Source organism: Aptenodytes patagonicus, chromosome 2 (genome assembly GCF_965638725.1).
Source record: "Aptenodytes patagonicus chromosome 2, bAptPat1.pri.cur, whole genome shotgun sequence".
Taxonomy (NCBI): domain Eukaryota; kingdom Metazoa; phylum Chordata; class Aves; order Sphenisciformes; family Spheniscidae; genus Aptenodytes; species Aptenodytes patagonicus.
Window position 1 is genome coordinate 123,352,061 of NC_134950.1, and position 21,955 is coordinate 123,374,015.

Genomic DNA, 21,955 nt, shown 5'->3' on the forward strand with positions numbered 1-21,955 from the left:
CTGGCGATGACTGAGGGCAAGTGTCAGCCAGAGCGGTAACTACCTCCCGGGAGCCGCTCTCTTCCAGGGGAAGCCACCCGGCTCCGAGAGCCCCGCTGGCCCGGCGCCGGGGACCGCTTTCCTTGACGGACCAAGCCGCCTCCGGTTGCCGCGGCGACGCCGGGCCGGGTGGGGCGGGGCAGGGCACCTCCGTCACTAGCGTAGCGGTGCGGTGGGCGGGTGCGGGGCGTACGCCGCCGGCGCAGCGGGGGGATGGCGGCAGCACCGCTTCGACCAGGGGAGCTAAGAGCGGTACCTGTGCGGCCGCCTGCCCGGCTTCCCTCGGCAGCCCGCGGGGACTCTGGCTGTCAGGCAGTACAAGTAAAAGGTGGGCCGCTCTCCTGCCCCGAGACCGACCGCCTGCAAGGGGCAAGCGGCGGCCTCCATGGCTGTTGACGTGGGTCGTCGACATGGGCCCTCGCCCGTGGGGCACCCTGAGGCGCGGAGCCAGAGCGTGGGCCCGAAGCATGCCTCTGTGGGGCGAGGAGAGGGGCCGCGGCTTTGCTTGCTGCCCGGCAGGAAAGGTGGGCAGAGTTAGGGCCCTTTGCCCTGGTGATGGCAGACAGCAGGCGTCAAGGTAACGGCTCGTCCCTTGAACGGCTGGAGAAGTCAAAGTTCGCGGTGGCGGCGAAGGTGACCTTTGGCACAGGCAGACCCTGTGGCCGCAGTTGGCCGACTGCAGGCAGGCGATGTGTTGGGTGGACTTGCCGCTGTCCTCAGAAAAAACATGTATTTGGCCCTCCGTGGTGCGCTCTGTTGGAGTACGTGCACAACTGTTTTATTGCCTGCTCATAAATCTCAGTTCATCTGATGGCTCTTTAATTGCACAGCAAATAATAGTGTTCAGAAGCACATACATGGCTTAAGAAATCAATTTTAAAAGCCTTAGGCTATTGCCAGGTAAGCAAATACATGAGAACAGCGTAACACTATGCTGAGATTCCCATTAATGCCCTGAGAGCAATGCATTGCGCCAGTGAGGTGCTACACCCAGGCCCCAAAGCTGCTGTTCCACAGAACATCTAGTTCACTTGCATTCAGCAAATTAGTGGTGTGGCTGTGTGACTTCAAATCAGGAGCTAACTATTAGAAGTTAAGTTATTCTAAAAATACCTATTGATTCCTTTGTAAACATGACCTCGACTGCTTTATCTGCAGCTATCACTAAGAAACAGTAAACAATTTTTCATTGTCTTCTGATGCGAATATAAAACATCCGTTGAATCCTTATCTGTACTCTAATCCTTGTATGTACTTCAATTGAGGAGACTTTAGGAGGGGCCTCAGGAGAGTAGCTAATAGTAAAATCTGCTAAAATATTGCCAGTATTTATGTTTTTACTACTTTGTTTGTCTTGCAGTTGCACTTCAAGGCTTCAACCAATCTAAAATCTCTGTTGTGCCAGGCAGAGTATTTGTCTGTGCAATATACTTGTTAAACTATATTACAGACTATGCCCTAACTGCCCCAGGGAGAATGGAAATGTCATGGGGAGCCCGAGGGCAAAAGTTCACTTGAGTTTGATTTTCCAATAACTGTCTACTCTTTAATTGGCCTATGTCAGAATGCATCTTAAAAATCATCTAGAATGAGGAGAGGAAGGCATGTAGATTAGCACAGAGCCTTGAGGAAAATAAGGATCAGTGAGCTTGATGGGGATACGATGGACAAGATGTTATGAAGGGTTTAACTAGGTTGTCCTTCTCTTTTACACATGTGTGTGATTGAAATGTCTAATTTCTATGATTCTTCGTCACTGCAACATTCTTTCTTCAAAATACAGTTACTGTAGGCAGTCCCTTAAGCATAGCATATGTATGTGATGATCAGGCTAGCATACAGTGGGGCTTGGTACTAGAATCATCAGTTATTTGGAGAGCTTTCTTTATGCTTACATTGTTCAAAATACAGCTTGCCAAAGGACAAATACAATTATAGGCTAGTGTGAATTCTGCTCTGTTTAATTTCCTCCAAATCGGAAAGCTTTAAAGTTAGTATCTACTGCATACCTTGAAAACATTAATGATATCTGTTTAGGGAGGAGAGGTAAATGCTGCCTCCATTTCACAGGAGAACAAATTGGGTATCTGTGACCTCTCCACAGTGAGACATCTTTCTCATAGGTAAAAATAGAAACTCTGACTTCCGATTTTGTAGGCTGTCATTTGCATCTGTGTAAGACTATATTTTAAATAAAAAAAAACCTCATGAGAATAACCCTTTCCTCTGTCTTGCCATTTTGTTCAGGCCAAGTCACAGTGCATTTCGCATCATTTCTGTTAAAAATTTGCAAATTTGTTAAGTACTTGAATTCGTAAGTAATTATAATCTTTATAGCTCAGGCCAGTCAAATCCAACTTTTATCTTCAGAATGGTGGGCAGACTTATGTGCTCAGGAAGAAGCCCCATGGCCCCCTTTTACCTAGAGCTCACAAGGTAAGTAACATTATTCTTCAGCTCCAAACACTTTGTATTGCAGGTGGCTAAGTCCTATGCATGATGGTGCGGCACATTGTTGAATGTGTCCAGAAATGCAGTGAATTGCTGGATCATTTCCAATTTTCTGTGCTATACACATTAACTAAATATTTAAGAGGATACATTGTCATTCACTGTAGTAATTTACGTTTGGGAGCTTTTCATTAAACCTAAATTTCTGTGTCTTCAGGTCAATAGAGAATATCGTGTGCAGAAAGCCTTTATTTTCAGCTGGATTTCCAGTGCCTGAGCCCCTGTTGTATTGCAGTGATGCTTCTATCATTGGAACAGAATTTTATGTAATGCAGCACGTGCAGGTTGGTCCTCCAATGTGAGAGGTTTTTTTCTTCTCCCTACTACAAGCTACTTTTAAATTGTCTAAAACCTTTCTGTTAGAGCCTTATCCAGCATTTACTAAGTTTTGTGATATAAACATAAATAATTCTCTGATATTTTTAAGAAATGCTAGCGATCAGAGATTCTCACTGATTTCAGCTTCTCCAGGACTTATTTCCCACTTTGTTGAAATTTTCAGCTCAGTATTTAACCTCTTGTTCTTGTTTGAGCTTTCAGAAGGATGTCTTGAAATGAGGCAGTATTGCTTCTGTGAAAAGCATACACAAGTCATGGGGAGAACAATCAGGCTATAAAGTTATACTGAATCTTTGAACATCCTGGGACCCGTTTAGTACTGAAGATAGGAATCTACATACAATCACCTTTTCTTGAAAACCAAGCAGGATTCCAGCTCAATTCCAGCTCATGCACTGTTCAGAAAGAACATGGCATAGCTCAGTCTGTGGTCCATCACTCTGGGGGTGCTGTAGCTGAGTTGATACTGTTTCTGTTAGATTTTGGTGATTCTGAGTGTAAGTCTGCTGTATCATGTCTTTTTTTTTACTGTGGGAGGAGGATTTGAGTTCAGGCCTCCCCTTTCATTGCATCCTTCTTTATCATCAGGTTCTCTGGGAAATTAGAAATGTAAGAGTTTGTGGGCCAATTCCAGTAACCTTCCTACAAAAACCATGAATCAAGAGTAATAAAATGTAAGAGCTATGAAGAATTTGAAAGAATTTTCTTACATTAAAGATGGAGAATTTTTCTGGTTTTGACTAGAACAAAGTGATTCCTTAATAAGAAACCTTGCTACTGATATATTTACATTTCTAAGGATGTAAATTTACAGTCTGTCCATTCTAAGATGGACAGCAGTGCACTGTTTTTAGTAAATACATTGTGTATTTAGCAAACAATCATGCATTTATTGTGTTGAATAAACTATTACACAATACAGAACCTGATTTCTAGATTTGTTATGCGGAGTCTTTCAGCAAAAAAGTTCTATTGATGCTTTAGCTGTGTAAATATACTAAAGGCATCATGCGAACCAGTGAAATTGAGGAACTTAGGGGAGAGAAGAGTCTGTTTTTTCTTTTCCAATCTGTTACTCTCAGGGTCAAAATTAAAGGAGAAAATGGAAAACCACACCCATTTTCTAAATGTATTAAACTGCTTTTAGGGAGAATGCAAGTGAATTCCTTTGGATTGTTTGCCTCTTTGTCCGTACAACCCACCCATTCCCCTCCTCTCCCCCCTGCAACTCCCCCCCCCCAAAGTCTTCATTGATATTTTTTCTGGAAGTTAGCTATTAGAGATGATACAGTAACATTTTTTTTTTCCTGATACCTTCAAGCTTGACGATATCTGGATCGAGTGCTCTAATTCAGACTTTCATCTACTGAATATATCTATTATTTTAATTGCCTTACAATAGATATCCTGTATACTAACGATCTGAGATTACTGTGAATCCCTTCATCTGTCCTGGGCAAGGAATAAAATAAATGAGGAAGGAATTTTTGATTGCATAGGGAGTGTTGGTTCACTGCATTTGTTTTTGCTCCTGAAATGTATAGCTTTACTTCTCTTCATCTGATGCATACATCCCACCAAATACCTGATTTAGGATGTTTCTAGGGTCGCATCTTCCAAGACCTGAAGTGGGCCCAGCAGAGCGTTCTGCTTTGTACATTGCAATGATAGAACTTTGGCCCTGTTGCACTCCTTTGATTTGCAGTCATTGGGTCTCCAAGGATATGGTAGAGGACCAGGATACTGCAGAAGACAGGTACAGCTCTTAAAAAAATTATCTTGTTTTGTCAGGTCTTTGAAGATTTATTTGATTTGCAAGCTAAATTGTTAATTATTAATGACTTGTAAAAGTAACCATCACATTTTAGCTATTAAACACCTTCACTTAGTTCAATTTTTTGTGCACAGTATAAAGTTACTACTACATTCAGATCAGTTCTGTAGTGCTATACTCAGGGAATGATATTCATTTGCTTTTGGAATAATATTAGATTTGGGCTATGTAAATGGGATTGAAATAGAAAATAGTCTTCATTGCATCTTTTGCTCTCACAGTTCACATTTGCAAATGCAAAGGTACTGGGTTTTACTGAATTTACAGGTAACATGGTAATAGTCAAAGCCCAGAAGCATGTGCTTCAGAATTTTGTGCTCTTGAAAAACTTGTGAACCAGTTGGAAAATCTGTTGAAGTGTTTGTATTTCTTTAGGTATCAACTTGGAAAAGACAGTATGATGCAGCTGCTCATACAGATATTCCTGCCATGAACAAGCTGGCTGGGTGGTTAGCAAACAACTTGCCACCTGATGATAATGAAGAAAGCCTGATTCATGGGGACTTTAGAATTGATAAGATCATCTTCCACCCAACAGAGGTATTCGAAACATATTTGTACATGTTTAGTAGGTTTTGGTCCTCCATTTGTTTGTACTCCTACCATGTAATGGGACACTTACGTGGGTGTTTTAGTGCATGATACATCTTTGAAGGGAACAGTAGAGAACTTAACTCTTCTCTATACTCTGTATGGTGTTTAGGTACCTAATACAGTCCTGGTTTTCATTGCAGGAGCTGGTTACTCAATTTATTCATTAGCTCTAGTCCCTACTTCACAGTTCAGGAACAAAACATTTTATATGCATAAATCCTATTGAATTCAGTGCAGCTTAAGGACATACTGAAGGCTCACTTCATTAAACTACATAAGCATCTCATCCAGAGCCTGTTGAAATCTGTGGTATGGCTTCAATTAACAGCAATGTCTTTTGGAATAGGATCTGAATGCATGATATGTGATACTAGTGGAAGCAAAGAAAAATCTGCCAAAGCTGCTTAGTTATGGAGCACACGTAGATCACAGAGACTCTGAAAGTTCCTCATTCATCTTTAGGGAAAAGGAAGAGATTTTTTTCTAGTTTGTGGCAATAAATGTGTGTTACCTATCTGTCGACACAATTGCATTTTCATTATTTTTTTCCATGCTATTTGCTGTGTTGTGACCAGAAGATATGCCTGGGATTTGTGACCAAGACTCTGCAATGCCTGCTTCACAACAAAGCAACAGATCCCAGAGATTCCCATTGTTGTGCATGGATCAGTTGATAGACGCTGTTTGTAGGCTTAAATGTCCTGATTGACGCCCTGAGCAGAGTATCTGGCAGACTCAGGCACTCTCCAAGCTGTTCCTGATGTAGTTGAAAGAATTGACCAAAGTGTACATAGGTAATTTTAAATAATCTGTAGAAACTGTTCCTGTATATGCAGGAATGATCACGTAGGAAAGTCTTTTGCACATAGTTCAAGTAGCCATGGATCATGAGTAGGCTAGAGTTCATGATGACAGGCCAGCTGGATTATAAGAATTCATCAGAATGACAGTCTGGGGAGTCTCAGCCTATCCAGCTGAAGACACCATTGCAAGGATGCTTGCAGCAGAGGCTCATGTCACTATCTGGACAGTGATTGACTGTCCTGTTTACGAAATTCAGTTCCCCGTGTAAGTGTTAATCTATGCATAATATTGTGATAAATTACGTTTTTTAGTGCATGATCTGTCCATGAGTATCTGTGCAAAAGGACTGTGCAACCGTATCTGTGCAACAGGACTGGAAACAAAAAAACCCCAACTGTCAATACTACTGTTCTTTAGGGTATTTTAATTCAATCATATTTTAACTAGAAGAGTTTAGAAGTTTCTGACAGGAAGTACACTACTCAAAAATGTAGGATTTAAAACAGATTTTCATTGTAAAAATGCCTGGTTTTCTGCCACTATGTGAATTTTAATTTTCTGCAAATCCCTACATAGTGCTAAAAAGAACTGTTTTTGCTGTAGACATGCTGTGCATGTTTTTAATTTTAAACACATAGTAACTGAATAAAGCTGCTGGATATTAAGTGGGTTGTGCATTTGTGGATGGAGAGAATTTATCTTCTAGCATTCACTTGAGGTTTTTATTTTTATTTAAGGCTCGTGTTTTGGCAGTGTTGGACTGGGAACTTTCAACTGCTGGTCATCCTTTAGCAGATTTAGCATATGCCACTATATTCTACTTTTGGCCTACATCTATTAAGGACTTAGGTCAAGGAACTGTCTTGGGTTTCAAAGACACCATAGGTATGAAACTGTAATCCTTTTGTTGAAATGAATTCTAGGGTTGATTTCTATTTGATATGTTACCATTATAAACAATAATAAAAAGTTAAATTAATAAGTTGTTGTGGTTTAACCTCAGCTGGCAACTGAGCACCACACAGCTGCTCGCTCACTCCCTGCTCCCCTGGTGGGATGGGGGAGAGAATCGGAAGAGTAAAAGTGAGAAAACTCATGGGTTGAGATAAGAACAGTTTAATGATTGACATGAAATAATAATAATAAAAGAATATACAAAACAAGTGATGCACAGTGCAACTGCTCACCACCCACCGACCGATGCCCAGCCAGGCCCCAAGCAGCGGCCCCCCCGGCCAGCTTTCCCCAGTTTATGTACTGAGCATGACGTCAGATGGTATGGAATGTCCCTTTGGCCAGTTTGGGTCAGCTGTCCTGGCTGTGCCCCCTCCCAGCTTCTCCTGCACCTCCAGCCTCCTCAGTCGGTAGAGCATGGGAAGCTGAAAAGTCCTTGACTAGTGTAAGCATTACCTAGCAACAACTAAAACATAGGTGTGTTATCAACATTGTTCTCATCCTAAATCCAAAACACAGCACTGTACCAGCTACTAGGAAGAAAATTAATTCTATCCCAGCCGAAACCAGGACATAAGTGCATCATTTTGCACTTGAAACGAACTTTTCCATGGTTTTCTGCATTGTAGGAAACATGCTGATAGTGAGGTTTAAGGTAGTCCTGTTTTAATAAGCTGTGGCTTAGCCACAGCATGCTGCTTCTGTAAAAGTTTATTTTGAACCTTTCTTAGAGATAATGGAAGAAAACTAAAATTTAAATGTAAATTTGTCATTTATTTAAAAAAAAAAGGCAAAAAAGAAACCCCATGGTGCAATTAATTTCCTGACTGGGGTGGAGGCGGGGAGTAGTAGGAAGTGTTATGCTTATCTGGAATTCTGACAGCTTCTATTTCCTTTTGGCTCTCCATATCGCACTTAGTTCATGAGAAATGATAAACATGTTTTTTACTATGTGAATGGAACAGCTCATAAAGCTGAAAAGCTCTACGGATGTTTGAAGAATAAGGTGGAAAAAATCATAGAAACTGTTGAGTATTCTAAAATATTCTGTTGGTTTTTTGTAGAAACTCCTTCATTTGAAGAACTGGTTTCCATTTACTGCCACTGCCGGGGTATTAGCACTACTTTATCCAACTTTAATTTTTTTCTTGCTTTGTCATATTTTAAAATGGCAGCAGTATCCCAGGTAATACATTTGCTGAAATGTCACACATCTTTATTGTGAGTATTTGTAGTTTGGTAATACTTGTTCAAAATATGAATTGTATTTAAAAAGTAACTATAACCATTGTATTTCAGTTTGTTCCTTCAGAAGCCATATCTCAGGTGCTTATGACTGATAAGTCTCTAGGATAGAATTCTTGCTACATAAAGTACATTGCGTTAGCTATAGCTAACTTCTTAGGAAAGTAGGCTAAAAAAGAAGAAAATGTGGATATGTGGATTTTTTTCTTATTAATGTTCCAGTATGCAGGCAATTTTGTCATTACCTTTTTGGACTCTCTGGCTAATTTAAATCCTGTATTACAGAGAAACAAATATCTTTCTAAGTTTCTGCAGCTCTCATGAAAGTAGATAGCAGGATAGATAAGTAAGATCCTGTTGGTGCCAGCCACTGATGAAAAAGGGTCTGTTGTGAACTCAGCTTATTATGAGCATAGGAGACCAATCTTGGGATGTGATTATAGGAGAAAATAAGTTTCATTGCTTCATTGTTAACAGAAGTAACTGTTTAATTAGATATTCAGCCATTGTAAGGCATAAGTATATTTTTATGAGTTGCAGCATGAGATCAGCATACCAAATGTGGGGTAAGCTAACTGGTATTAATTTGGAGTAAGAGTATATATGTGGGTACTTAATGTAGTTGTGGATAATAATCATATGTGTATACTGTTGTCAGTTGGCTTAAGGGCCAGGCTGGGCTTGCTTGCAGTATCATGTGCAGATGTATTCTTTTTTCTTTTTTTTTTTTCTCTACTAATTTTTGTGATTTTTGTTTAGTTTAGTTTAGCTGGAGTATGTTGTTTTTCTCTTGTGCGCCAAGCATCTCCATTATATCAGAAATGGACCAAAACCAATATTAACATATCCCAGTAAAATCTGTCTGGGTGCTAATTTTTTCCTATTAAGAATATGTGCATTTAAGTGTTACTTTCATAGTTGAAGAAATCACAAATCTAAAAAAAGATACAATTTTAAGTGCATAATTATACCATATATACCTTTCTTATGGTTTTAGGGTGTATATGCTAGATATCTCATTGGAAATGCTTCTGCAGAGAATAGTCATGCATTTGCTAAGATTGTGAAGCCTTTGGCAGAGAGAGGGTTAGAGCTCTCAAAAAGGTAAGAGTGGTCTAAACTACTGGACAAAGGCAAGGCAAAGCTTTTAAAATGGCTTCACTTATTTAAATGCCTGTATAAGGCAGCTTATATTATTACTTGTTACTGCACTGAATGTTCTTCTTTAGGTCATCTTTCAGCAGCACACATCACAGCATTTCTGGAGAGTTGTTCCATCAAAGTAGGAAAGGCCAAGAAATTCTGCTGGAAGTCAAGCAGTTCATGAAGCAGCACATATATCCAGCTGAGAAGGTAAAAGCTTTTAGTAAACCTATTTATAAATGAGCATTTTATGAGTAGAGTTATAAAAACGTAAAGCTATGTATAGAAGTCATGCCCTCCTATGTTTTTTATCTTTTTTTAAACAGCCTTATTTTCATGCAGTGATGTTTGTGGCATTGCAAAATATTAACAGAAATCCTTATAGTCTGCATTAATTTTTTTGCAGAATTAAAATGTTGTATGCATTGTTAATGAAAGCTGTGAGTTACTTTTTAAAGTTTAAGAAGTACTCTTTTTAAAAAGAGATACTTTTTAAGGGTATTTGCCAAAATACTTTTAACACTAACAAAACCCTAGAACTCTTACGTACTAAATGCAAAGACACTTAGTTAAAAAATAGAAACTGCTGTTTTTAACCATATAAAGTTGAATGCTTCTGTTTCTTGCCTTATTTTTTTAAGGTATGACTTTTATGATGAAAAATGTGATTCCATAATGTATCAATGTAGCCTCATTTCTGAGTATATCTAATACCAGTGAAGATCTGAAATCAGATAGTGAAATATCCACAGAAGTCCCTAATTAGTGGCAGGGAAAATAAGATGAAGCATTTTCCTTCTTAGCCTAGGGAGATTAGAAATTTTCCACTTAGGAAGTTGGTTCAACTTTTAGCTTCATGAAAGCACAGATGACTTTTGTAGCAGAATTGGGTTTTTTGGCTTTTTGGGGTTTTTTGTTTTTTTTTTTCTTCTTTGCAGTCAGGCAGAAGTGCAGAGGATGTATTAATCTAAAAGATTAATGCATCTGCCTATCACAAGGAGAGGTTGAGAGCTGAAAGTCTTGATATGCAAAGTTTCTTAAAAATCTCTCTGTAACTGTTTTTGGATTGCCCAAGGAAGCATTACAATAATTAGTGTACTTGCTTTAAAAACAAATGAACCACAAAGAGCCATGCGAGTTTTCCAGATGAGTAGTGTTGTGCTTGTAAGTTATTTCTGATAACAGGGATTGTGAATCAGGACTTGTAAATTCTACTTCGGAATTTGTCTTATTGTGTGATTTTCAGAAGAGGGCACTACTTTTATTCATTCTAAAACTAGTTCTGGGCCAGCTTTGGTGAAGTGCCGGGCCTCACTAAAACATACTTGTGAAAATACTAGGATTACTGAATACACAGTTTTACTTAATACTAATCACTGGTGCTCAGAATGACCGTTTACATAATCTGTTAAGGAATTATTTTGACAGAAAAAAATGTATTCTTTGTGTTTTTTCTCAGTTAAAAAAAAAGATTAACTGGCTTATATATCTGAACATTGTGATGGGAAACCTGAATCTTAAGTGTCAGTACATCTGGCTTTTATTTGTTGTTTTGCTTTTGGGTTTATGCCTCTTGTGCACACTGTTGGTAACAGTTACTTGTATTATCAGAAAACACTGACCTTCTACCATCATCATCACTTATTTTAAAGCACCCCAAACCATTTCCCTGTATGAAATAAGGTACTGATTGGGGTCATCTCCATGATGCATTTAAAGTCTTGCAAAATGAATAAATTGCAGTTTGATTTTTGAATTATATTTTTAATTTTGTAATGCAACCAACTGTATAATAAAAACCTGTGTTGAACATTTTTTTATTGGCTTCTTGGGGTGAAGGGCTGGAAAAGACACCATATTATTACTTGTGTATATTACATGTGTTCTTAATTTAAACAATCATCTTTTTAATTGTTTCTCTAAGGAAATAATAAAACACTATGCTGGACATGGAAATACTGAGGAAAAATGGAAGAAACCACCACTGCTTGAGAGACTGAAAGCATGGGATAATAAATATTCTTGAGCACTCTAGCAGTAAAATAAACAGGCACTGACATGGAGCGTAAGAAAGTTTGGTGTATGCTGCTGGAGAAGTTACTCTGCATAGAAAGAAACAGCGTGAGGAACAGTGTAAGGAAAGGAAGAAGGATGAGTACAAAAGGAGATGAGAGATACGAATGAGAGGAGAAAAGCAAAAGCGAGTTCTGTGAGGGGTATGTCTGAACTTTAAGTCAAACACTACTTACTGAAAACAGCTATTGAAAAAAGGCATCAGATATATTGGACAGTATGTTAGGCAGGAAGGAAGAAAATGGGCAGCAAGCCAGAATTTAATTTTTTTTTTTAAGATTTATTGCTAATGTTTTTCTCTGTTGATTCTTTCAACAGGAAATGGCCAAGAAATGGCCAAAGCAGAAGGTCTGTGGAACCTTTTTCTCCCAGATGTCAGTGGTCTCAGCCAGCTTGACTATGCGCTAATAGCTGAGGAGACAGGGAAATGCTTCTTTGCTCCTGAGGTTTTCAACTGTCATGCACCAGGTTAGCAACCCTGCCCAGAAACTACAGCACTGAGAGCATTGAAACGTTGGGCATCGTACAGCTTACAAGTTGTGTGTCTCAAGAAGTAAACATGACTGCTGATTTCTTACAGACACTGGAAACATGGAGGTCCTGCACATGTATGGGACTGAAGAGCAAAAGAAAGAGTAGCTGGAGCCTCTCCTAGAAGGGAAGATTAGTTCTTGCTTCTGCATGGCAGGTAAATTTTTCTCCAGAAGAAAGTTAGAGGCAATTGGCAGAAATTTCACATGGCATATGCAAAAAGTACGAAACGACAGTTTCATTAACTATGTGTTAATGAATTAATACAGAAATTTCCACTGTATCTGTGAATATGTTTGAATATGAAATCACGTATGAGGTGTGAGTGCAGTGAAGCATCCTTGCTGCCCTTCCCTGGTAGTTACCATTTTTCGTGGTTACAATAATTAGTATTTGCTTTCCATATATTTTCAATTTATTTTTAGTGCTAGTAAAATACAGTTTATTGTACCAGATTTACAATAGAACTTACCCTTTTTTGTAATGTGCTTTGGGGTTCTCTAGAAACATACATGTAGGTACAAGTATGATTATTGTGATTAAAGTTGTGTAGTTTTGCAGTATGTCGTAGGTAGAGCTTTTAAGACATAACCTGAAGATAACTTGCAAAACATATGATGCACTTGCTTTATGTCTGTAGCTCAGCATTATATTCATTTTTGCTCTTGAAAGCGTGTAGCATGCAGCATCTGTGGAAGGCCTGACTGTTGATTTAGGATGGTAGCTTTTGAACACGTGATGTCAAAATCTTGATCTTTCTGTGTCAGCAGGAGTTGAGAGAACTCAGTTTTGCAGAGCTGGACCTTTATTTTGCAAATTCTGTTTCACTGTGTTCGCCAAGAGGAAAGAGATGCTTTTGCTTTAAAGAAGGTGGCCTATAAAAGAAGTTAAGGGTGAACGGAGAGAGGAAGAATCTTTCCTATTCCAAACGATAATTGATGACATTTTGCTGGCAACTGCTTTGTGTAGCCTATTTCATAAACCATCACAAAAGTAGTTTAAATCTCTTTATTTTCACTTGAGAAGAGCCTAAGGGAAAAAAAGGCTGAGGAGAGACATGACTGTTATTTCTAAGTACATTGGAAGGGGGAAGGAATTAAAAACATCAGGGAAGGAAGAAGGCTGTTGACTATAAAGAGTAGTCTGAGCCCAAGAAGAAGTAAGTTTAAACTGGCTGTGAATAACAGGTTGTTAGAAAATAGAAAGCCTTTGACCACCAGCAGAGCGAGGTTCTGAAAACGGCTTTTCTACTGGGAGCAAAACAGTGTTACTGTCAATATGGTATATCTAGATCCCTATATTTGTGGTGGTAGTACTACCTGTATATTTAATCCAGTGGTTTGTTCTGGTTTTTTTCTTTAACACAGAACCTGATGTGGCTTCAAGTGATGCCACCAATATGCAATGCAGCATTGAGTGAGATGGCGAGAAGTGGTGGAGCAGTGGTAAGTACGGAAACCCTAAATAAGAACGGCTAAGTCTAAAATTCTTTCTGAGAACTGATAAAACAAAAATATTTGTGCTCCATTTCTGAGATGGAAAATTGTCTCTTCTTGGGTAGAGGCAATAGAATGTAAAACAACGGAAAGAGCTGAATCGAGCTTTTGTTCTATGAAGCAAAGTCCAAGACTGAAATCCAATTTGGGGTTTTGGCCTTTCTGGAACCTCTGAGTTTTGTTCACAGAATGAATGCAACTATTGTTCTTTAAACGTTACCTCTTTCCATCAGGTAACTCACACATTTATGGCCGTAGCCTTTAAACTTTGTTTTTATGAAGCTGTCTTTGGCAGCTTGTGTGTGAGGTTTGAGTATACTGTTACTAGTTACAGTAAAGTTTGGCTGCTTTTTAAACTAGCCTGTGATGCTGTTGGACTGACTTCTACAGGTAATTCTCTTATACTGTACTTCGCAGAAAAATCAATGGATTAGACTGTAAGTGGTAAATGTCCTTGATATTATAGTACCATTACTTTTTTATTGAAACATATGTGACAACAACTGGAAAATCACCATTCCCTGGGAGTCTGGAAGCCAGCTACATAAACTGAGTTGCTAACTGGAGTGAAACTTGAATGTTTCATTTATGTACCTTTGAGTGTGGCAGCTACCTACAGGTACATGCTTGTGCAATACCTAGACTCACCAGAAGATAGGGCGCTCTCTCTTTTCTAGTACTGCAGAACTGGCAGCAAAAGGAGGCATGATATCTTGTCTCTTGACCTGACAGTGTCGCTTAACTGCTGGCTGCTACCTTTGCTCTGGGTCAGTGTCTCCCAACTGTGCATTGCAGTTCCTAAGGAAGTAATGGGAAAGTTTGTAGGAGGTCACACACACAAAATATTATTCATAAAATTAGTTACGTGAATTATAGAAAGGAGAGTAAACATAAGAGAGTAAGCATGATTTGGTTTGTCTTATTTCTAATAAAAATAATTAGGACAGTCAGATTTGCATAAAAATAGATGCACAAAAGGCACTGCAATTTCAGGACGTTTGAGAAACACATACATGCAGTTCTGCCTTAGTCAGAGTCTCCTTTTCTGCCTGGTTGGTTTTTTGGGTGGGTTTTTTTTTTGTTTTGGTTTGGGTTTTGGTTTTTTTTCTGTTTTTTTCTTTTTACTCTGAGTGGGACATTAGGACCTTGGATGTTTGGGAATTCCAGAAGCCTGACAGCCTGGTCAGAATGTCACTCTGGGTGCAACCACTCTTTACTTGTGAAGACAAATCATAAATCACACATGCAAGGAGTCAGTTGCTTTGTGGCAGAACTGGAATTTCTTACTATGCTCTGCATGCGTGCTTTGCACATCTACAGTAAATCCAGTATGGCTTAAACATGTCAGATTTATGGTGTATGTGTAGACCATCTGTCGAGCACTTCTGATTTATCTGTTCACGCCCTAGTATTTCTCAAAATACCGTGCAGAAGTATTTCTCAAAATACTGGGCAGAAATTCTGTAAGCTTTTGTCATCCAAGCAGAGAGAAGAGGCTTATGTCTTGTTTATGCTACTGTTGTTTCTTGTCTGTCATTTTAGAGCTTTTTCTTCCAGTCCATAATTGTGTAACTAGGAACAGTGTCTAAAAATGAGAGATTCTTGTTGGCTTTCATAAGCCGTAGATCAGGCATTTTGTCAGAGCCCATGGGATGTTTGAAGGCAGGGACAGTATGCTGTAATACCACGGTTTTCATTTTGAAAGATAATATGTCAATATATTTGAAATGCTTCCAGAGAGTCGTGGAAAACTGCTGTTTTCCTGGAATCCTCTCCAGCACTGTGGCAGGGGACAGCTTTGGTACCTCTCCGTGGAAAAACTGTAAATCCCACTGACCATGAGCTCCATATGGAGTCAGAACCTCTCTCGTTCATCAAGCAAGGCCTCTAGCCTTTGCTGGTTGATAAATGCCTATAATGAGAGATGTCAAGATCTACTAAAACAAAACAAACATAAAGATGTGAATAAATGACAGCCAGTGCACTTTTTGTATTCTTTGATTTTATTGTATCTCCATATATTTTAGCAGATACAGTTATTGCAGTGTTTGATTCATTTTACAAATTCTGACTAGAAATTCCAGGCCCTGTATCTGAAGATTAACTTAACTTCTTACATTTCTGCTAATGCTTTGACTGTACTACTTTGGCATTTACATTTGACATGACATTTACAACAATCTAGAATGTGCCTCCCATAGGGCGCTGGGCTTGTTGAAGTTTAGGATGAGCAGAAAAGGAGAGGTGAAAGGTCATTTTTGGTAGTTACAGAGAAGGAGTTACTGTTTTTTGTGGAGGATGTTGTTGTTGCTATACATATGTGGAAACACATAGAGAATGGCTTCCCCCCCCAGTTCTCAGCCACGAACGGATACCTCATTTCAAGCTGCAAATGTATCTATGGAGTGATAGCTGAGGAAAAAGGTGGAACTGACTTATTAGGCAAATGTCCTAAAGTTTTACAAAGTAGTTGGAGAAACACAAGATTATTAACTTTCGGTACAAAAGTTCCTGTACTGCTCTTTTATTACTGATGGTTTCTTTTTCTGTTTTAATTATATGTTTAGACATGTACAGATTGTTCATTACACAGTTATTTAAGTGCCTAGTACTATGACCCTTTTAAATTTAAATCTTGGGGTTTTTTTAGGTGTTTGGGTTTTGTTGTGGTTTTTTTTTTTCTTTTAGTAAATAGCTCTAGTTGTTTCTAGAAATTTCAGTATTTAGTTCTTGCCTAATGCTTAATTTTGATCAACATGTTCCACTTCAAACTGCACTGTAGTGTCTTGGCTAGTCCGCGGGTTCAGAAATTAATCTGAAAGTTGACTTGCAGACAAACAGCTGCTGAAACAATACCCCCAGATTTAGTAAATAATTCCCTTGGTTATATAAGATAATGAAAGTAATGGAGAGTCTATATAATGAAACTAATTGTTTCTTCAGTATGGTCTTCATAATTCACAGAAATTTCTTCAGATCTTCCGTTCTGTCGTTGTCTTCTCCAGTATCCATAATTTTTTGCGATTTTCATAATATGCATTTTAAAAGAGGCACCCAGAAAGGCATAGAGAAGAGGGTTCAGGCAGGTGTGAAACAAAGCTATGCTCTTGGTGACCTGGAGTGTGACGTCTGTGGTTTTACTTGCATCACAGTCAGTAATCACCATGTAGATGATATCTATCGCTCGCCAGAACTTAACAATGTTGTAAGGTAGCTGGGTAATAATGAAAGTAGCCACTACTGCCAGCAGAACCATGAAAGGTCTAGATTTTTTAGCATTTGCAGATCTAAAGATTGCTCGAGCAGTAGCTGAATAGCAGATCAGCATTACTAGGAAAGGAAGCAGAAATTCCAGGATAATTTCCAGGATTTGAATGGTTGCTTTTAAGAGTGTTTCCATGTTCATTGGAAATACAAGAAGGCATTCATTCCTGTCATTGTGTTTCTTGACTTGATTAAATATCAGTTCAGGGATACTGAGTAAAACGGCAGACAGCCAGACACAGATGCAGGTAACACTGCAGTGTTTACCAATTCTTCTATGACCCCGGCATTCTGAAGTGGCCCTGTATCTATCCACACTGATACAGGCCAGGAACAGCATGCTAGAGCTGAAATTCATGGTGTACAGAGAAGAAGTGAGCTTGCACATTGAGTTTCCAAGTTCCCATCCCTGCACTGCATTTGCAGCCCAAAAAGGGAGTGTAAAGAGCAAGAGCAAATCAGCAGTGGCTAGATGCATGATGTACACATCCGTCTTAGTCTTCAGTTTCTTGCAATAGGCATAAATTGCGACCACTAATGAATTTCCAGCGACTCCAACAGTGAAAGCCAATGCATAGAACACAGGAAGGAATAATTTACTGAAATTTCTCACATAACTTTTTTCACAGAGAAGCTCATATGTATTGTAATCTATAACAGAGTTGCTATCATCCTCCTCGTCCTCAATCCAGTAATCAGTTGAGTTATTCATGTCCCAGCCCACGGCAAAGCTACAAGACACAAGAAAAGGGGGGAGAAGGGAACACCAAAGAAATAATACTGGTTTTCAGTTTTAAAATTTCTGTTGAAACCTAAAACCCTTGCTCAGGGTTACTTATACATTTCAAGTTTAAAGAAGTTGGATATTGAGAAAACATTCATAAATAATCAAAGTAGAGCTAGACAGTGATGGAGGCAGAACAGACCAGCTCAAATTCTCACATGAAATGGAGTAACTGACTACATCCATGTGTGCAATGCAAAGTAAAATGGATTCAATGGAAATGCTTTCATTAACCTTAGCATTTGAGATTGCAAGGTGCTTGGAGTGTACCTCACTGGTTTCCACATTTCAGTTGAGGAACCATCATTGCTTAAACTGCTCTGACTCATTATGTTTGACAATATTCCATTGCAAAATAAATTTGTCTGTACCTTTATAGGGTTGAAATTACACCTTCCTCTCTACAGCCTCTGCAAAGCAAAGGAGTACCAGTTGAAGGCTGTAAATGCTATTACAATAGAGTGGATAAGGAATACTAACAGATTAAAGCTGAGAGGCAAGCAGTAGTATTCTGTGCCTAGTATCATAAATTTTGGCAAATTTGGGATATGAGTATAATATAGGGAGAGTGTCCTTGTTTGTTACTCAGGCATACATATACATGCCCATTACATAAAGCACAGCAATGGAAGTCAGTTGCTGAACAGCAGTGGAACAGGCTTAGTTTAGTCTCCATCCCACACAGCGAGCCATGCCTACGTGGAATTTCTTACAGAATCAGATTGCTGTGGGTACACTGCATCTTACAGCTGGAGACTTCTCAGGATGTTATGACACAAAGGAATCTTATCACATACAAAACTGCCCACAAGTACCCAAACTGCTCAGAACCTCAGCTGTTTTTTCAAGTACTATCTCATGACAGATTTACTCCGTAAACACTGAGGCTGTATTCTCACTGCCAGTTTAGGGTTGACGTTTGAGTGTTCATATCTTAAGACTGTCTTAAGCAAGTCATGTCCTACAGTATTTTCTTCTTTTTCTGTAATTGTGTCCGTTGACTAATTTGCTGAAATTCTTTCTATTGTAAACTACAGTCCTGCAGTGCCCTGTTTTCTTGAAATAAATGGGATCAAGATTTCTTAACAGCAGTAGCAAAAAGTAGCTGAGAATGAAAAACACATCCCCCTTTCTCATCATGTGCAGTGTTTCAGAATTTGAGGCCAATGTTATTGAAAGCAGATTTTTATCTGATATTCTGCTCCAGAGCTTTTTCAAGCTTGGCTTTTTCAAGCTTGAAAAAAATCCAAATACCATTTCTGTTTTTTAGACAAGGGTTTAAATGAAGGGTTGCCAAACCTCTATTATAAACAGTATCTCTTAAAAAAAATTTTAATGTATCCTGTCTACCAGGAAAAATAAGTTACTGATTGATCTTGTATTCAGGGATGAAGACCAATTAAATAGAAAGAAATGAATAATTTCTATTTTTGCTTGATTTTTTTTTTCAGTGAGTCTGTTATCTAAATTTTTTAAAAAGTGTGTTCATTAGAAATTAACTATTTGGTTTGGCTTCATCCGTAATAACTTTGTTGGATTATTTTGTTAACATTTCAAAACACTTGCCATTAAACTTTAAACAATGATTACTCTTATTTTAAGTCTTGTAATCTGTCATTTACTGTTGCCTAAATGAGGTGTACAGAATGGAAAAATACAGTAATTCTATTTATTAGTTCAGCAAGGGATGTCTATTCTATGCCTAACAAGCTGCATTAGCAGGATTTTTCATCAGGGGTAATCTTTTGCAGCTTTATAGTACTTTGAGGAGAGATTCAGACATCATCAGCAAATGTATCTTTTTTTTTTTTTTTTAGTAGAAGAGAAACTGCTGCAGGGAATGTTTAATGCACTTAGCCAAGATTAGAAGAAAATTAAAAGTTAAACTGAAAAGATTTGGTTGTGGTCTAAAACACTTATTACAGAACCCATCTGGGAATGCTTAACCAAATTGGATCACTGGCAAATTTGCTTGAAAGCAAAACAATAAACATTTCGGTGCAAACTTCAAGAAGTCTGCGTATCACAAAGTGGTTTGGCTGTGACAAGGAACATGCTTCGCTGTCTGATATGCTTTTGGCTGACCTGAGTTTTTGACAGAAACAAAGTTATCTAAAATGCAACAGTTGATATTTCTCCCTTAAAAACACAGTTATGTTTTGGCTAACATACCTATTCATATTTGCCATTCCTGTTAATGTTGTTTCTCGGGCGCACATATATATGCCCATTACATAAAGCGGAGCAGTCCCATGGGAGTCAGGCGCTGAACAGCGGTGGAATAGGCTTAGTTTAGTCTCCATCCCACACAGTGAGTCACCTTATGCCCACGTGGAATTTCTTACAGAATCAGATTGCTGTGGGTACACTGCATCTTACAGCTGGAGACTTCTCAGGATGTTATGACAGAAAGGAATCTTATCACATACAAAACTGCCCACAAGTACCCAAACAGCTCAGAACCTCAGCTGTTTTTTCAAGTACTGTTTTCTAGGAGGTATATTAATAGACATATTAATAGACAGCTTTGCATGTTTTCTTGCAGAATTATTCCAGCCTTCCATTTAGATACAAATTCAGTGTTTCTGTGTGTTTAAACTTGACATGGGATTGTATGAATACATGTTGAATGAAGTTAATATCCCCAGTTTAAACAGACAGATTTTTTCTTTAATGAATTAAGCAGTATTCTGTTCTTCTACTGAACAAATCTAATTTTAAGACTGGAAATGAGCATGTACCTTAGTGAAATGATGTCTCTCTGTAAAGCCAGCTTAACTAAGAGTAAATCCTAGCTCTTCTCTATGTAAATAAGTATATCACACTTAATATACAGAGCAGTAAATATTAAAACAAAACTAACCTTCTTTTGTCAGCAGACTAGTAGCAGGTACTGCAATTGAGATGTGCTTCAGTGAAATGATCTGAATTGGTCTGACACATTGCATTTTGTCTTCGAGCACCACACCCTCATCTGGAAGTCAGTTGCACTTTCATTTTGACTTGCCAGTTTAAAAAAAAAAAAAAAAAAAAATTCTGCTTTCCTGGAAACTCCTCTCATGTTGAACACATACATTTCCTCCGTTCCTCCCTGTTCCAACCAGAATGCAAGTGTTCTTTGGAAGGTCAAGACTCTCTTACTATTTCACTGTGGTTTTGGTTGTTTTATTCCTGAAAGTCCAAATGTTTTTTTTTTTACATAATTAAAGGGCTTTTATGAAATCACACATTTAAAATTTGAAAAGGAGAGAAAGACGGGGAGGTCTGTCTGGGGCAGAGTTACCTGTATGGTGTCACTATATTCTTTCCTCAGGACACTACTGTGCTTTTGATGGCTGCCTCTATAAGGTTTTAAGGCATCCTTATATCCCCTTTTTAAGTAACTTTTTAGGGGACACAATAGAAAGATGAATTTGCTTTTTGTAAAATGAGGGAGGTTGGTCTTTCAGTGTGTGATATTGAACAAAACCAGGACGATGATAGGGAAAAGATGTGAAAGCAAGTGGTAAACAGTCAACCAGAGTATAAGCAGATAGTCCTGCACCCTGTGGGAGAGTTCTCAGGGACTTGAATGTTACCAGTCAGACTCATAATCGAGTTAGTGTTTGATAATATTTCTACAGAAACTGCAAGCCAGGCAGATACTGTAGAAGAAAAATAAAAAGATGCTATTCCATCGATGAGGTTTCTTCCACTTGCAGTGTGCTGTCTGCATTATAAAGAATCAAAACTTTTACAGGAAAGGGAAGATGGAGAAGTTCTGCAGTTTACATGAGGACATTAATACTTCTGCACTGAGGCATGGACTTACCTGTGCTAAGAATTCCTAAAATGACTGGCTCTTGCTTAAATTTCCACAATCTCTACAGCTTCAAATTGGTCTTTTGTGCAAGAGTACCTTGTGCAGAGTATCAGGAGCCTTCCATGATCTTCCAGAGCTTTTATTTTGTTTGAATTATCCTGTATTCTGTAGCAGTCTAATGAGTTTCAGTAAATGCAATAGTGATGCCAAAAAACAGAGAGAGATTTTGAGCAGACCAGAGGTGAGGTTTTGCTTTTTGGCATACTGGCTAAATTGATGTACCTGCTGCAGCTGCTTTAGCCATACAACTATTTTGGAATACGTGAAAGGAAAGGTTTTTCAAAATGGGCAGCTAAGAATGTGACGGGCAGATGTTTTCCACATGCTTCTAGCTTCATTTGCATTCACAACAAGAAAAAAAAATGGCCTGGGAGAGGAATTGGAGTCTAGAGAAAGAATGCTGCAATATTTGTGCATATTTCTGCAGTGTTTTCATCTTGAGTTATCACAGCACTTCACTGGTCTTCTTCACAGTGGGAGAT

General features: G+C 38.6%; 2 protein-coding genes across 2 annotated transcripts in view; one reads left to right on the forward strand and one right to left on the reverse strand.

Annotated features, from left to right (window-relative positions):
- The first annotated feature begins 6 nt into the window (after positions 1–6).
- ACAD11 (acyl-CoA dehydrogenase family member 11) overlaps positions 7–21,955 on the forward strand; it is a 40,887-nt gene continuing 18,938 nt past the window's right edge. The window contains 18 exon segments of the mRNA XM_076332108.1: positions 7–16; positions 246–360; positions 2,377–2,393; positions 2,396–2,475; positions 2,708–2,737; positions 2,739–2,834; positions 4,495–4,507; positions 4,510–4,556; positions 4,559–4,645; positions 5,099–5,263; positions 6,859–7,006; positions 8,140–8,261; positions 9,318–9,424; positions 9,550–9,673; positions 11,388–11,463; positions 11,864–12,004; positions 12,117–12,224; positions 13,435–13,512. Coding sequence (XP_076188223.1) covers positions 7–16; positions 246–360; positions 2,377–2,393; positions 2,396–2,475; positions 2,708–2,737; positions 2,739–2,834; positions 4,495–4,507; positions 4,510–4,556; positions 4,559–4,645; positions 5,099–5,263; positions 6,859–7,006; positions 8,140–8,261; positions 9,318–9,424; positions 9,550–9,673; positions 11,388–11,463; positions 11,864–12,004; positions 12,117–12,224; positions 13,435–13,512 — 1,564 coding nt within the window.
- On the reverse strand, positions 15,549–20,569 carry ACKR4 (atypical chemokine receptor 4). Its single transcript, XM_076332311.1, has 2 exons — positions 20,475–20,569; positions 15,549–17,558 (listed from the first exon to the last, which is right to left on the reverse strand). Exon 2 carries the CDS (start codon positions 17,537–17,539, stop codon positions 16,478–16,480), a length of 1,062 nt encoding a protein of 353 aa, XP_076188426.1. The 5' UTR covers positions 17,540–17,558; positions 20,475–20,569; the 3' UTR covers positions 15,549–16,477.

Excerpts from the sequence above, each read along its gene's own strand:
- ACKR4 (XM_076332311.1), bottom strand. The coding sequence starts at position 17,539 with ATGAATAACTCAACTGATTACTGGATTGAGGACGAGGAGGATGATAGC.